The 14874-nt window shown below is 38.4% G+C and overlaps 1 protein-coding gene across 2 annotated transcripts; it reads right to left on the reverse strand.

Annotated features, from left to right (window-relative positions):
• Nucleotides 1-580: 580 nt before the first annotated feature.
• LOC116260033 (cytochrome P450 90B1) lies at nucleotides 581-4398 on the reverse strand. 2 transcript variants are annotated; one of them, XM_031638098.2, is made up of 8 exons: nucleotides 4093-4398; nucleotides 3662-3986; nucleotides 3390-3542; nucleotides 2968-3234; nucleotides 2272-2364; nucleotides 2070-2148; nucleotides 1859-1977; nucleotides 581-1069 (listed from the first exon to the last, which is right to left on the reverse strand). In XM_031638098.2, the coding sequence occupies exons 1-8, from the start codon at nucleotides 4305-4307 to the stop codon at nucleotides 809-811; spliced, it is 1512 nt and encodes a 503-aa protein (XP_031493958.1). In that variant the 5' UTR covers nucleotides 4308-4398; the 3' UTR covers nucleotides 581-808. The 2 variants fall into 2 exon arrangements, with proteins under 2 accessions (XP_031493958.1, XP_031493957.1); XM_031638097.2 differs by having other exon boundaries at nucleotides 581-1072; nucleotides 4093-4397.
• Between the last annotated feature and the right edge of the window lie 10476 nt (nucleotides 4399-14874).

Here is a 14874-nt window from a genome sequence, read left to right on the forward strand (position 1 = left end):
GTTTGATAAGTCTTATTAACATGTAACCTACAAAGAGAGGTGGATCAATTATTAAAAGGCTTTGTAAATGGTAGTACTATGATGGAACCATAGTGCTTTATAACTCATTGAGACCATGTTTGATAGCCGGGATATGAGATCCCAAGTTGATTTTAGTTCGTGTTTGGTTAACTCCCCAGCTTAAACAAACTTACTCAGTTGGGAATCTCAAATTTGAGTCACAATCATTGTGATAACCATGGGTTTGTGGTCGTGAGTGGGAAGAGGCCTGGGATCTAGTAAAACCTGTGCTATCCTTAGATTGAAGATGCCAGACGATAAAACACAGCCTAAGGGATCCAAGTGTCGATGAAAAATGAGAACACGACCATTTCTTCCACGTTCTGAGGGGGCCGACCTCTGTGGTAGGCAGAAGGAGACGACACCTTATTAATAACTTGCGCTCCGTCAGTTCGATCCATATGTGCAAGTAGTGGTGCATATGACAAAGACGTGTTCGGTATTTCTTTGTCAGGAAATCGTCGCAGAATCCATTGAGTTGTCCGAGATGGTTGTAGCCAGAAGATTAATAAGCAAAAACTGTAAATTTAAGATGATTAATATCACTCAAATTCATCGATTACAAGTAGGAAGAGAGAGAGAAAGAAACGCAGAAAGAAAGGGCCATAGATCTTTTCATGACGAAGAACTTGGAATATACACGTTGAATCTTCGATTCTAAGTAAACAAAGGCGGCGAGACGGAGAGATTGATAGAGGAGATGTTGGTGTTTATTTATTTAATACTGTAAATATGAATCCATTCCCACTCATGGATTCCAATCGACTGTGGTGGCAGGAAGCTTGTGGACCCTAATGGGGAGGCCTTTGGGGAATTCGATGAAGGGGAAGGCGAGGGGGTGATCCTGCTCGAAGGGCTCCCACTGAAAGTTGAGCACCATGTGGTGGAGGAAGATCGCCATCTCCAGCTTCGCCAGCTCCATCCCCGCGCACAGCCTCGGCCCCCCTCCGAACGCCATCAAATTCACCATCATCTTCACGCCATTGCTTCTTCCTTCCCCCACCTGCTGCTGCTGCCCCTCATGGAAATCAGATCATACAAACAAAACATCAATCTCAAAGTAAAAGATCACGAGAAAACAATCATAATCACGTAAGCAGCGCCATTACCAATTGAGCACAAGCTCGATTAAATTGAAGAAAGGGAAAGCGGGAGATCCAGCAACGTGCTGGCTTTTTTGGTTATCTAGAAACAGAAGGCGACAACAGATAAACAATAAAATAACCAGTATGCACCGCTATTACTTCTTTTCTACTCAACACTTAGCAGTCGAAAGAAAAAGGTTCCCAGTTGCTTTCCTTTTGAACTTTGAAGCTTTTATGCATGACAAGTACGATTAATGTCTACATTTTTCAGTTTCATAAGAATTACTGCATTACTGTTTCAGGTAGAAAGAAGTGTAATCAGATGGATGTCTCTCTCTCTCTCACTGTTACTGCTTTTCCCTTCTGAATTCTCTCTTTCTCACTTCAGACCTCAGGCATGGATAATGACACCCTTGCACACACTGACACACACCAAGGAGATTCGCTGAGCAATTACGTGTCGAAATCATGTTGCAGGGCAGCGGCACACATTGATGATGAGCCCCATCGAGGCGCATCCACGTGATTGGTAGGGACAAGGATATCTCTCCCACACCCACATGTGTCCTCGTCTCCTCGTGTTCTCGTTTTCTTGCTTTTGGTGGGGCGAAAGAAATGATGGGAGAATGGGACGGCGCCCACGTACGTTACGTTCGCCAAATGAAACTCTGCATTGTCAATTCAAAGAGAAGTGATGATCGAGGAAAGAGAACCTCTTCGGCCTGCAGCCATCTCCATGGATTGAACTGCTGCGGGTTGTCGTAGATGGAAGGGTCTAAATGCGCCGCAGTGAAGACCGGAAGAACTTTCCATCCCGACGGGATGTCGAACCCTTCAATCAAATCGAAAAATCAGAAAATATAAGCACCAGCGTGCATAAATTCAGAGATCATATATATATGTATATACATGAATACACCCCACCTTTGAATCTGACGTCTCGGAGAGCTTTCCTGTGCAAAAAACTAACGACGTTTCCAAGTCTAAGAGTCTCGTTGATGACCTTCACACAGAAACAGACGAGCCGCTCTCAGCAAACAGCAATTCTCTTCTGTATATGTGTATGCATGCAAGAAAATAATATCTTGAGCACTACATATATATCTATATACATAGAGAGACATACACAATGAGTGAATTCCATGCGCTTATAGTCTTCCCAGCTGAGTTGAAGATCGGTCCCCTGCTTCTTCAGCCTATGAACTTGAAGATGTTCCTCCTGAAAGTTGCGTTTTCATTATTTCTCTCTCGATCGCGAAAAGGAACGGAAATGTTTTTACTCATAAAGAGGACGAGTCAAGATGCAGACGGTAGGTGAGCTACAATAATGGATGGACGCTCGCTTGGGTCAATGAAAAAGACCAGACCACCCTGCTGGCCAAACAAATCTAAATGAGGAAGAAACAGTAGAAAACTCGACGACCAACATGATGATAATATAGAAAAGGAAAAGATAAAAGAAGCAAGAAGGAAAGACCCACCACCCAGCGCGCGGCCTAAAGATACTTTAGCTGCTGGGAATCATGATCATGTGGGTGAGGGCGCATGTGGGAGAGCGGACAATGCCTAAAGGCTTCGGCGTCGCGACGCGACGCAAAACAACAAGGACCACGAATGCTTTGGTTTCTTCCCGGCAGATTCTTCAACACCCTAAGTTTCTCTTATATATATATATATATATATATATTAACAGGTTCGGACACAGTAAAAGACGTACGTGGTGATCAATGACCACAGTTTGAGATATGCATATAGAGCGGAGATAGCGATCTGTGACTTATAACGCCAAAAGTTGGAAGGGAGAGAAGAAGAAGCGACGAACCCGTAATTGTTTCATTGCCCGAGGACAGCCTTGCAGGAAGTAGATGGCCAAAGAGATTGCAATGGACGATGTCTCGTGGCCGGCGAAGAGCAGACTCAGTATGAGGTCGAGTATCTGTTCCGTCGGAAGGTTGGTTTGCCTCATTACCCAAGTGAGGAGGTCCTCGTCATCGTCCGCTTCAACCCCGGTCGTCCTCGTCTCTCCCTTCGCCTTCTCCGTCCTTTTCTCCATTTCGCGCTCGAGCACTCGGAGTATGTTCGTTCTGGACTGCAGGGCCGTGGAAATTTAAGTTTTGGAGAAGGCACGTGGTTTATCACGAGTTGGGTATCTCTTTTTTTTGGCAAAAAATTAGCCGGCAGAAAGATAGAGAGCGCATGCAAACCGGCCGCTCTCCGGCGTGCCGGTGCTCATTCCTTGTGTACCTTGAGCGCTCTCCGATATGCGGTTCCGGGGAGGTTGATGGGAGCGGAGATGACGCCTTTCATGAACGTGAAGTATTCCCTCTTCAGCATCTCGGTTTCATCCCTCCCGGGTTCGATGCTCAGTATCTGCTTCGCCATCAGATTGAATGTAAACTGTTGAAAACGCAAACCACAACAAGAAACGTGATTGAACGATCTTGACTCAGAAAAGAAATTAACTTCAACGCGCGATGTATACTATAGTTCGAGAGCTGTCGATCGATTCGTGATACCCTTTTGGCTTCTTCGTGAGCAGAGAAGGTGTGACCGTCTTCCCAGGAACTCAAGACTATCAAGGTGTGAGCTTCCATCTCCCGCAGGAACTGGCTCCTAAGCCTGGCGCTGCTCATGAAGTTGACGGCGATCGCTCTCATGTCTCTGTGCATGTCTCCCACCAACGCTAACATCGACCACCTGCCCAGTATGTCCGGTATGCTCTTCGGGTAGCTACACTCGAAGAGACGACCCTCGTTCTGCAATATGTAGCGGTTGAATTCAGCATCCGCCGAGACGATCGTCGGCTCCCCGAACAGATTCGATCTGTAAATCTTTCCAAACCTGCACAGATACATGGAGAAGCCAGATTTTGACAATGAAGAAAAACGAAATATTTTAGATCATAAGATGTTAGCATCTAAGAGTTCCGGCCGGCGGTATATGTGACCTTGAGATGTGCTGTTCCATGAAGTCGCCCATGGAAGTGGCCACATGGGGTTTCAGATACGCTATTGTTTCTCCAAGAAAGGGCCACCCATTGCTTCCGGGCGGCAATCTTCTGCTCTTCCCTCCCCTCCTCTTGTCGAGCAACCCAAGAATCAAGATGGCTAAGGCCACCGCAAGGACCCAAGGCAGGAGCCCCGCCTCAACAAATGTCACCATAATTCGCAGAACAAGCCTTTATTCTCTTCTCCTTTTCTGAAAGAGCGCCCCTTTCTCTCTCTCTACCTCTCTCCCCACTAAGGGAGCTGAATCACATGATCAGAAGTATGCTATATATGTTCTACACAACCATACGATTCATATACATGTAGATAGAATAAGAAAAAAAAAGGTAGAAGCACCCACCAAGACTGACATATATATATATATATATATATATATATATATATATATATATATATAGAGAGAGAGAGAGAGAGAGTTTAACTTCCCTACATAAAATATTAGAATCCATGTAGGGCAACATGCAGCAATGGCCGGCTTGTGAATCTGCAACCTACCATTCATTTCATCGCATGAAAAACGTCGTTGGCTCGTTTCTGTAGAAAATAAAATACTTACAAGTCGCATATCATGTTGTGGACTGCCATTTTTCTGTTGCATTTTGTTGCTTATTTTATTTGTTAGTTAATAGCTCATAATATTTTGCCCTCTGACTAGTGAGAAAGTCAAAACAGTAAAGGACCATGCCTAGGGCTAACTTAACTTTTCAAGCCTGTCCGGATCGAAGTCGCGCACGATCTTTTTCGACTCTCAAGAAAGCAGTCAAAGCAGTACTGGTCTGCCATTATGGGGACGTCGTCAAGGGATTGGAATATTTAGACCCAATACATGTACTGAGGTTTTAATCCCGAGATAAAAAAATAAATGCAACGGATCGAATCCCTTTGGTGATATTTGAATGTGAATTTCAAGATAAAAAGTCAAATTAATTACTCCGCTGACTTGCATTTACATTTCTTAGTGATTTCTTAGAAATCAAATTAATTTCAAGATAAAAAACCATTTGTATTCACATACAACTTGTGAGTTCAATATGATTTTCTTTCTCCTTACGCAATAGATGAATCTTACCAAAACGATACGAAAATGCACCTACCGCATGTACGATATTTTTATAGTTAAGAGGCGAAAGTATCGAGTACAGGTTCTTCATAATAATTTTGAATTTTGATAATCTATCCGTTTAAATGGGAGGGCAGATTGCACAATGCAACTGCCACTTTTCTTTTATTTGAACATGCACACATGTAATCAGATTAGATTCATACAATTAAAAATTTCTTAAATATAATTTATCTCCAGCACGCATAAATTGTATGAGAACATTGCATCAATTCTGTTCTTAATGGAGAGGTAATTAAGAAGAAAAAAAATTAATTAAGAAGAAAGCAGAAGAGAATAAAAACACAAGGATGCTATCTAATGGATGGAAAGGGAAGGAGCCCCCACTTCATGATATGAAATTAAATTAACCAATGCATTCATGTAACAACCCACACGGTCACCTTGATGTTGTGACCACTCATATCAATAATTTTCAAACTTCCTTGCATGACTTTTCGCATCCGTGTCTATAATATCTATCACTTACATGTTTATGTACTAAATAAACACAGGTAAGCACGGCTAACGGGGGCCTGCAGGGGTGAAACCCTTCTCAAAAATTTACATATAAAATTTAAAAAAATTCACTTATTTTATATAAAAATTTTGAAAAATGGTATTTCAGTTCACGAAAAATTTCTTCCTCCAACCCTGCAAGTAAGTAATTATTTGATGAAAACTTGCAAGTAAGTAATTATTTGATGAAAACTTGAAAGGGACTGAGAACTATATATATATATATATATATATATATATATATATAACACTACAAATACAACACTTGCATATATGCTTTTGCAAGAAAAAAAAAAAGACCAGTTCCACATGTGTCTTGAAATTTGCGTTTGGGTGATAATAAAAAAGTTTAATTTATTTATCACAAACTCAATTTTTGATTTGAGTTCTTGCGACTGTCCGTACTTGCTGCTCAAACATCCAAAATTATATTTTGCAAATATTGGAACCATTGTTGAAATGGAGTTATATTTTCGGTGTCAAAGAACAGTAACGCAGTGTTTCGTGAAACATTAGAATGCAACCATGAATCTGCTGTGTATTATATGTATTTGGAAGAAATTCATGAACCAACATGTTAGTGTTCCCGTTGTCAAATGCCACCCATGAGCAGAGAGAGATCTGTGGATTGGAAGTTCTAATAATAAAGAAGCGTGAACTATGGTGCTTGTACTAAAGACCATAGCCTGTTAGATTAATTAATCCTTTCAACTACTGCAGAATAATAAGAAAAAAAAAATGCTGGACGCTATTCTCTCATGTTTGAGTGAGTTTCGTGAGAAATCTAATCGTCTAGTACGCAATGAACCTGCCAAGCTTCATTTTTCTCGTTACATTTAGAAAGAACTATCATGCATCTTACCATGTTTCTTAGGATGAGAACAATGCATCCAAAGGATATGTAGTCTAAGAACATAATGTTCCTTCTATCAAACACCATAGTAAGTGGTGGTCCATATCTTTAATAGGTCGTTTTTGTTCTTTTAACAAAAAAAAAAAAAAGAGACAGAATGTCCTGAAAACTACGTCGATTGTTCCAACTGTACAGTTCAAAACTTAAAAAAATCAGTGAGGTGAAAATCTTATAAAAACTAGAAAGAAGCTAGCTAGCAAATAATTATACATTTGCTTATTTTCCATACTTTTTTAATTTATCCCTTTCAAGCATCTCATGTTTGGTGGCATGATTCCTAACATTGAAGAGCCTTGTGTGCATTTTGAGGCCCCACACAGTGAAGGATGAGAAGGATTTGGATGCCCTGATTTATTTTTTATTTTGATTCTGCACAGCCACCTCCTTTTGGCCATATTTTAATATAAACATAATATTTTTTGTATAAAGAATGCCGGTTTGGCTGATAATTTTGCAAATAAATAAGGCTTTGCTTCTACAACCACTGACCTTTATCTAAAACATTCAAGTGTAGTTCCAAAAGAAATGTAATATCATGGCTTTCTCTAATTTATCAATGACAAACCAAAATCAGGAGAATGCTGAGAAACACAAATTTTTGTATTTTCACAATTGAAATCAAATGATGACTTCTATAATTTACATCTAACTTTAGAAAAATAAATGTATACCACATCACCGTTACTTAAAATAAAAAAAAAAAATAGAAGCAGTATATCTAGAATATAGCTGAAACGCTAGGCTTTTGAATAAAATAAACTATCAATTTTTTAAGTGTTCTTTGGCGGAAAAAGGAGCGCCTTCTCCGGCTACTTTTCTCCACGACTGCAGGGTTTCGTTGACAGCTATGCGGGCGCGCGGGTATCTTTCCTTTCATTCTACCCGGCGATCGCTCGCTCGCCGGCCGAACAGAAAAGAAAATCAAGTTCATTACAATTTTATCAGGATTCTAAGCAAATTAAGAACAAAAATCCCTTTTCAATGAGATTGGGGGCCCCTACTGCCGAACTGATCAGCGGTGGTGTGGAGGAAAACACAGCTCGCATTTGCTCTGGTTTCTTATGCAGCCCTCTGCTGAAAAGTTGCTACGTCATTAAAAAAGAAAACCGGGAGAGAAAAGAAATCGAATGGAAGGCGGTGGTCCATTTTGGGAGGGGCGGTGGCCGTAGAATGGGGCGGATCACGGCCCTCCAGTTGCGCTTCATTTATTACCAGAGGGTAGGGAGGCATACAGAAATTGACAGGACGAGGAACCAATGGGTGGTAGGCAAACCGGACACAACCTTGTCATCCATGGCTTTCTTCCCAACCAGTCAGACAAATATTGCAACCACAGTATGAACCTGTCATAAATATTTGGCCGGTGGACTTTCCGGCGACCGCCGCTTCCCCCCTTGGCCGTCAAATCTTGACTTCATATACGAAATCCGAAAACCCAAATTTATATGTGTTGCGTAAGTTTGATTTTATGGCCTCCCATTTTTAAAGACATTTGATTTGCATAATATTTTTAGTAGTTTTTGGTATGAAAGTATATTTAAATAGTTATATTTGTATCATTACAAATGGCCGTTTAACTTTTGATTTATTACATTTTCGTCCTTAATTTAATTTCAAGCATTTCTCTCTTTCATTTTCTCCCTTTCCAGTTCAAGTTTTTTTTATTTTTTATTTTTTATTTTTTAAGGGTGATTAGTTCATTCAGAAACACCACTGACCCCTCCTTTATGTCCACCCTCTTAAGTTCAAGGAACATGCTTTGTGATTCATAAAAACACGAGTCTTTAGAAAAGTCGAACCACCTTGTTGCCCAATACGCTACCACCTCTCATGGTGTGATATATCAACAAATTATTTTAATGAAAATGATTTTGAAATTACAAATTCCTATGTGCTTCTAAAATAATTTTGTTGATCATGTATAAACAAATCTTTGAGTAAACTTTCACAAAAAAAAAAATAGTTTTCAGAATTCAAAAAAAATAGAAGTTTTAGCTTCTTATTGGTTAAAAAATTAAGAAAACTCGCCTAACTAAAGAAGTTGGTGACTTGTTTCACTTAATATTATTTCCACAATAACTTTGAAAGGGGAAAGGATTCACCCGACCAACTTTGGTGGAGGTAAAACCTTACCCATTCCCTTTGTTCATAAAGGTCAGATATGCTTCAGAGCTTAGGTGATCTTACGACCAGTGACGGAGCCAGATTTTTCTTTGTTATGGGGCACTTTTAATAAAATTATCATTTCTAAAGGGATACAACATATATAAATAAGTAAATAATTATAAGAAATCTATGTAAAAATGTTTTAAAGGACAACTGCCCATGCCAACTTATATGTAGCTCCGCTACTGCTTACGACCTCATCACCATTCACCGGAACTTTGAAGTGGAAAGGAGATTTTTTTTTCCCCTTACACAGATACTCCCTTGAGGTAGGAAAAATGTCAATCGAACTGAGATCCTATCAACGTTATGCTTTCCTTTAATTCTCTAATTCTCCTTAAGGATCACTGTCACAGTATATTTTTTATAGATTAAATTTGTTAGTAATACGTAAGATGGAGGTCATATCCTTTTGCAGAATTACTGTTTTACTTCCGATAAATTTTGTTTATTGACCAAAGCCTATACTTACTCACTCTACATGTTACCCGTTGCACTTAACTCGAAGTTACAACAAAAGAAAATTTATGTTTATTATTTTAGTATTAGTTTAGACAAAGTAGACAATTGTTTTTTGCAGAAATCTCTTTGTAAGAAATACGTAACGGGAATATAAAAAGTATTTTTTTCAAGACTGTTTTGGAAACATACTAATAAGTGTACATTTTTTAATATAAATACGTCATGTAAGAAAATATTAAGAGTAGGCAGAAAAAGCTTTCAATACTATACACGTTAGCTTCTCTCAGAAGATCATCGTTTGCTTTCCCTTTTTGAATGTTTAGTTCATACTTAAACTCAAAATTGCAACTTGTTCATTTTTTATTTTGAAATTCGATTGAAAGCTTGCGTCCACTAAGATAAAATTCCACTGCTGCTCAAGAAAGTTGTTCAGAAAAAGGGAAAAGAATCAATGATGACTTTGCTGTATTTTGCAAGTCAAGAAAAGCAAGTGATTAAAGAGCAACGTTATCATAATTTGTTACCAGATCAAATCCATTAGCGGGAAAGTCCAGTTAATCGGCTTAATCCAAATTGATCTTGGGATTTTTTTTAGTTGGTAAAAATCAAATAATCTATATTTCTTTGAACAATAAAAACGCAAAACTAAAAAATTAGAAGCAATAAGAGTCCACTGCCATCAGTGAACTTGGTGGTGCACCGAACAATTGTTGCACTGATTTGAGCGATTTATACTCATTTTATTACATCGAAATTGGCAGTGCCATGTGACTGTGCCTATAAGTTGTAATTCCTTCTCTAATATTGCATCAGCATGTAAACAGTCTTGTTTATCCATTGAAGATCACACACTAAGAAATGTTGCAGAAATTTGGAAGAATATGATAAAACGGTTTCTTCTTGTTTAGATTCATCTGTTCAACCAGAAAATGAATGATCACAAGCATTCATATGATAATCAGAAAACCTTCATCGCATCCTTTCATGGCGACTTTTTGTGGCATCTGCAGAACCTTCAAAAACAAGTTCAAATGATGACATCTAGCCACTTGAAAGTAGTCTATGGAGAGACCTGAAGAAAAGACATGATTGCATTTAGACTATTTAAAAAAAATCCAAGAAAGGAGAACTGAGCTGGGGATAGTTGGGAGGAGGAAGGGCTCATAATAGTTCAAACTCTTAAAAGATGATCAGGAACAGGTGTCCAGTGAAGGCCCTTGTCATTTCTTTAAAGCTAGATCGCTCCTATAATGGGCGGAAAGCAACCTTACTTTTGAAAAGGAAGGCCGTCCCAAAGATCATATGAATAACCATTCTACACACGTCACATTAAAAAGGAAAGAGAGATCCTCAGTGCGTAGATTTTCTAGTCATATGACCTGCAGAAAGGTGCAGGAAAAAGAAACTTCAGCCGCTGATATTAAATTCAAAAGGAGAAAGTTGGTAACTTGCCAGCCTAATTAATCTCCTCGTCACCAGGATACCTTATGAGATTAGTGTTAATTTTATGAGATTAACGGGTTTGTAGAACATGGGCTCCCGACCATTCTAACAAATTGATGACATTGACGCTCGTAAGAAGAACATTATGTTCTTGAAACTTTTTTTTTCAAGACAATGTTTTAGAAGGACCTCCATGTTTTCTTCTTTCACAAAATGTAATGATGGTCTTAAATCCAATAAACAAATGCCTCAAGTAACAGACCTCAAACAGCATCAAAGGGCGTAATGAATAGGCTCCACAGAGGCATGTCTTTAAGTTTCAGCATCTTGGATTCGTCACTTTCATGGCATAAACAAAGAGTTAGCTGGTTAACGGCATACAACTTTAGCTTCTGCCATTCTTCAGTATGAACATGAATCAGTTGTTACCATACTGACAGCAGCACTACTTTCTCAACCACCATTCTTAGAAATAAGCGCTCCAACAGTGGTTTTCCTCAGAGTTCAAGTCATATTTAACTAACAGCAACTTGACAGTTGAAGAAGACTGATACATGGGACATGTTACGTGGCGCAGGCTATATATTCTGCCGAAGATCATTTTTTTGCTAGAGCTAGTGGCAGTCTAGCTATAGCCATTCTTTGTAACTCTCCTTTTCCATAGTTAATTTTGAAGATCAATCATTGACCTGGGAATCATATACGTTCCATCCACGGGCATCATAAAGGCAAAAGCGTTCTCATCTGTGTTCTTTCCATGTCACCTCAATTACAGAGAATCTTAGGCTTATAAACATGCATCTGGATTCCTTGGTAAGCAAACCCAAGCTAATGCCAAGAGAGAGAGAAAGAGAGAACTGTTTATTCTGACAGTAAAGTGCCGTCCCATTAAAGCTGCAAAAGCCCACTCTTTTAAATCTTTCTTGAAAAACCTTCTTTTTTCTGCACTTTACTAGTAAGAATAAGAAATAATGAAGCTGGTCCTAAAGTGCCGTCTTTTCTTTGAAGTGGGCAGCAACTAGTGACTTGCTATAACCTACTGCAAAGGGACTCTCAGCCTGATAATCTGTGGGTAGCAAACTCTATCTATGCCCGACTTGTAGATCTTTCCAGACCTGATCATGAGATGTAGCAGCATTGATGAGGCATAAGATCCAGGACAATCATGATTCATGTCTCTGCAACAAGCCTGTTGGAGCATGAAGCCCAGCCCAATCCTAATATATGTTTTATGTATGTAAATTTTAGATAGAGTTTTCTATTATAAGTAGAATCCAATATTTGTGCTCCTGTATCTTTTCCACGAGCAAGAAAAGAAAAGGAAAATTTAGCGCGGCCGCGGATCAAGAGGGTTTTCTCCAGCAACTGAACAATTGTGGAAGAAGTAGATAACTGAACCACCAACATGCCAACAATGAACCAAATTTGCCTGGAACTAGTATCACATAGCGGAGGCTGTAATATCATTTGAAGAGAAAGATGCTTACTTGATAAGGATTTCTATTTATTTCTTTGACATTAATATAAAAAACTGCTTATTAGAAATTAAAGATTCAAATTATTGTCACAAAAAACGCCGTTTTTTAAAAAAAAACGTGTATTTAATGTCAAAAACAGTTCTGCCGTATAGTACCCGTACTATTCCCGTTTTTAAAAAAAAAAGGTCAAAAAATGAAAAACGCGTATAATACCCGTTTAATACCCGTATTATACATTATTTTTCCGTTTTTTGCGGTTATTTACTCGTTTTTTGCCGTTTTTTTATTAATTATTATTTTTTCTAAATTTTAAGATGTATTAAATGTTTAATTTTTAAAAAAAATTTATCGAACTTTTTCCGTTTTATTCCCGATATATAAAACTTTGCCGTATTATACCCGTTTTTTTTTATCGCCGTTTAATACCCGTCCCCGTTTTTTGTGACAATGAATTTCAAATGATGCGAGCTGCGATACCCTTTATTGACTATAACATAAATCCAAAATCCTTGACAGTCATCATTGTGCAGATGATCTTCGATGAAGTTGAGCTTTCTTTCGAAGGAGATTTCAAATTTGCTTTTTGGCTGAAAACATGAATGATGATTTCTGCAAGTCCTGTAATAAACAACAAGACACCCTGATTCAGACGCGTGAGACGAGCTATGACTGTAGCAATTTTAGATGAAGGTGTCCCTGATAATGTTCTAGATCTGTTCCTTGGCCGGAAATTGTGTTTCATCATCTACGTAATGGAAAGCAACATGGATCGTAGAATGGATTTTCAGAACTAAGATTTAAGAGTAATGGACTCTGAACAGTTGTAAGAGCAAAGATCGGACGCTAAAATCTTTTCTCTTCTTAATCCCACTAGCTCAATTCGGATGAGACTCAAAGTGGCATCTGAAGATGCAGGGGGCATTTGTTACTTAGTTGTCAAAATTGCAGTTTTTGAGCGAATATCTCGCCCTTCTTTTTACTGCTTGACAAAAAAAGATTATCTCGCCCTTCTTTTATTTATTATAAGCTATTGTTTGGCTTTCATCTGAATGCCTTTGACAATGAATCTCATTAAAATTTGTTTCGAAAAAGTTTCTTCATGAAATTTGTTTGATATTAGTTGAACAATTGGTGGGTATCTTACCCAAAACCCTTGCTAAAAACTCTTGAGACCATTTAATTAGACTCGAACCAGGGCATTGGTCTTCCAGTGGATCAGTAACATCATACTAACTGTTTACCAAGATGAACGGAAGATACCTTGAAATCAAGGAGTTTCAGGCCCTGCGGGGTTTCAGCAAGATCCTGAGTTGTTGAAATCTGAAGAAACAGATCAAGAAGATGAGAAATATCCTTAGCTGAGTCTGCCTAATTAATCAAACGATCCTTCCAAAGTTAGAAGGACCAGAGAATCAATTACAAGAGTTACATGATCGATTGTGAGTTTCTTAGGCATCAGTGGCATGCAACAACACTCTTTGGAGAAAAGAATGGTGGATTGTTCAGGTTGCATAGCATCTATAGAGTGCTCCGATGCTCAAATTGGTTATTTAACCGATTGGAAAAAGTGTTCTCTAAGATTGATCTCAAATCAGTGTATCAGCAGTTGAGAATATTACCGAAGTTATTCGGATCTTATTGTTGTGTGGATGTCATGAACATGAAGGCATGTACAAGTGTCATGGTTACTCATTGTTTTTAGCCTTTTTATTTATATGAAGTATAGAATTCATTGAGTCTTGGCAAATGTCGCAATGATCTTGTGGCTATCACTTAAACTATTAATTCTGGTTGATGAAGTTGGGGAGCTAAAAGAACTTAAAAAAAAAAAAATCACAATATTTAGAATATCATTGTGCAGCAAGTTTATTTACATGTTTGATGGTGGTTTTTAAGTATTCGGAAATTGAATGAACAAATTGTTGTACACAATATTTAGAATATCAAAAGATTAGGAAACCGAATGAACAAATTGTTGTACACACATAATATATAATAAAACCTCTTGCAAAATAACATAGAAACTGAGAGAGTAAATTTATCCTGTGGACATAGAGACTCTCTCTCTCTTATCTCTCTTTCTCGTCCCAACTACTTAATTTTTTCCTTGTCTCTCTATTATCTTTTTATGGTGTCAAAGCTAACGCTATGTTTGGATGAATAGGAAAAGAGAGAAAGAAATGGATGAAAGGGAATGGAAGGAAAAATAATAGGGAGGTAAAGGAGAAGAAAGGATAGAAACTATAAAATGGTGGGAAATGGTGATTCTCTTTTAACATGTCTTCCATCGGCAAACGGCTAATTACAAGGGCGTGCCTCCTCAGCTATGCCTTTTTATTTACCCCAAGTCCTTGGAGACTACTTACAAGGGTGTGCCTCCCTCAGCACTACTTTCAATTTTGTGCTGAGGTACAAACAAAAGCAAAGTACTGTTTCAGTGCTAGAAAAGACGTTTCAGTGCTAGAAAAGACATTAAGTTCTTTGACAGAGCTTTTTCACGTCATCTAAAAATGTGATGAAGAAATGAAAAAGGAAAGATGTGAGAAAAATAAATCCGGCATTTCCCACATCTTTCCTTTTTCATTTCTTCATCACATTTTTAGATGACGTGAAAAAGCCCACACAAAGAACTTAATGTTTT

The sequence above is a fragment of the Nymphaea colorata genome, chromosome 9 (genome assembly GCF_008831285.2).
Source record: "Nymphaea colorata isolate Beijing-Zhang1983 chromosome 9, ASM883128v2, whole genome shotgun sequence".
NCBI lineage: Eukaryota > Viridiplantae > Streptophyta > Magnoliopsida > Nymphaeales > Nymphaeaceae > Nymphaea > Nymphaea colorata.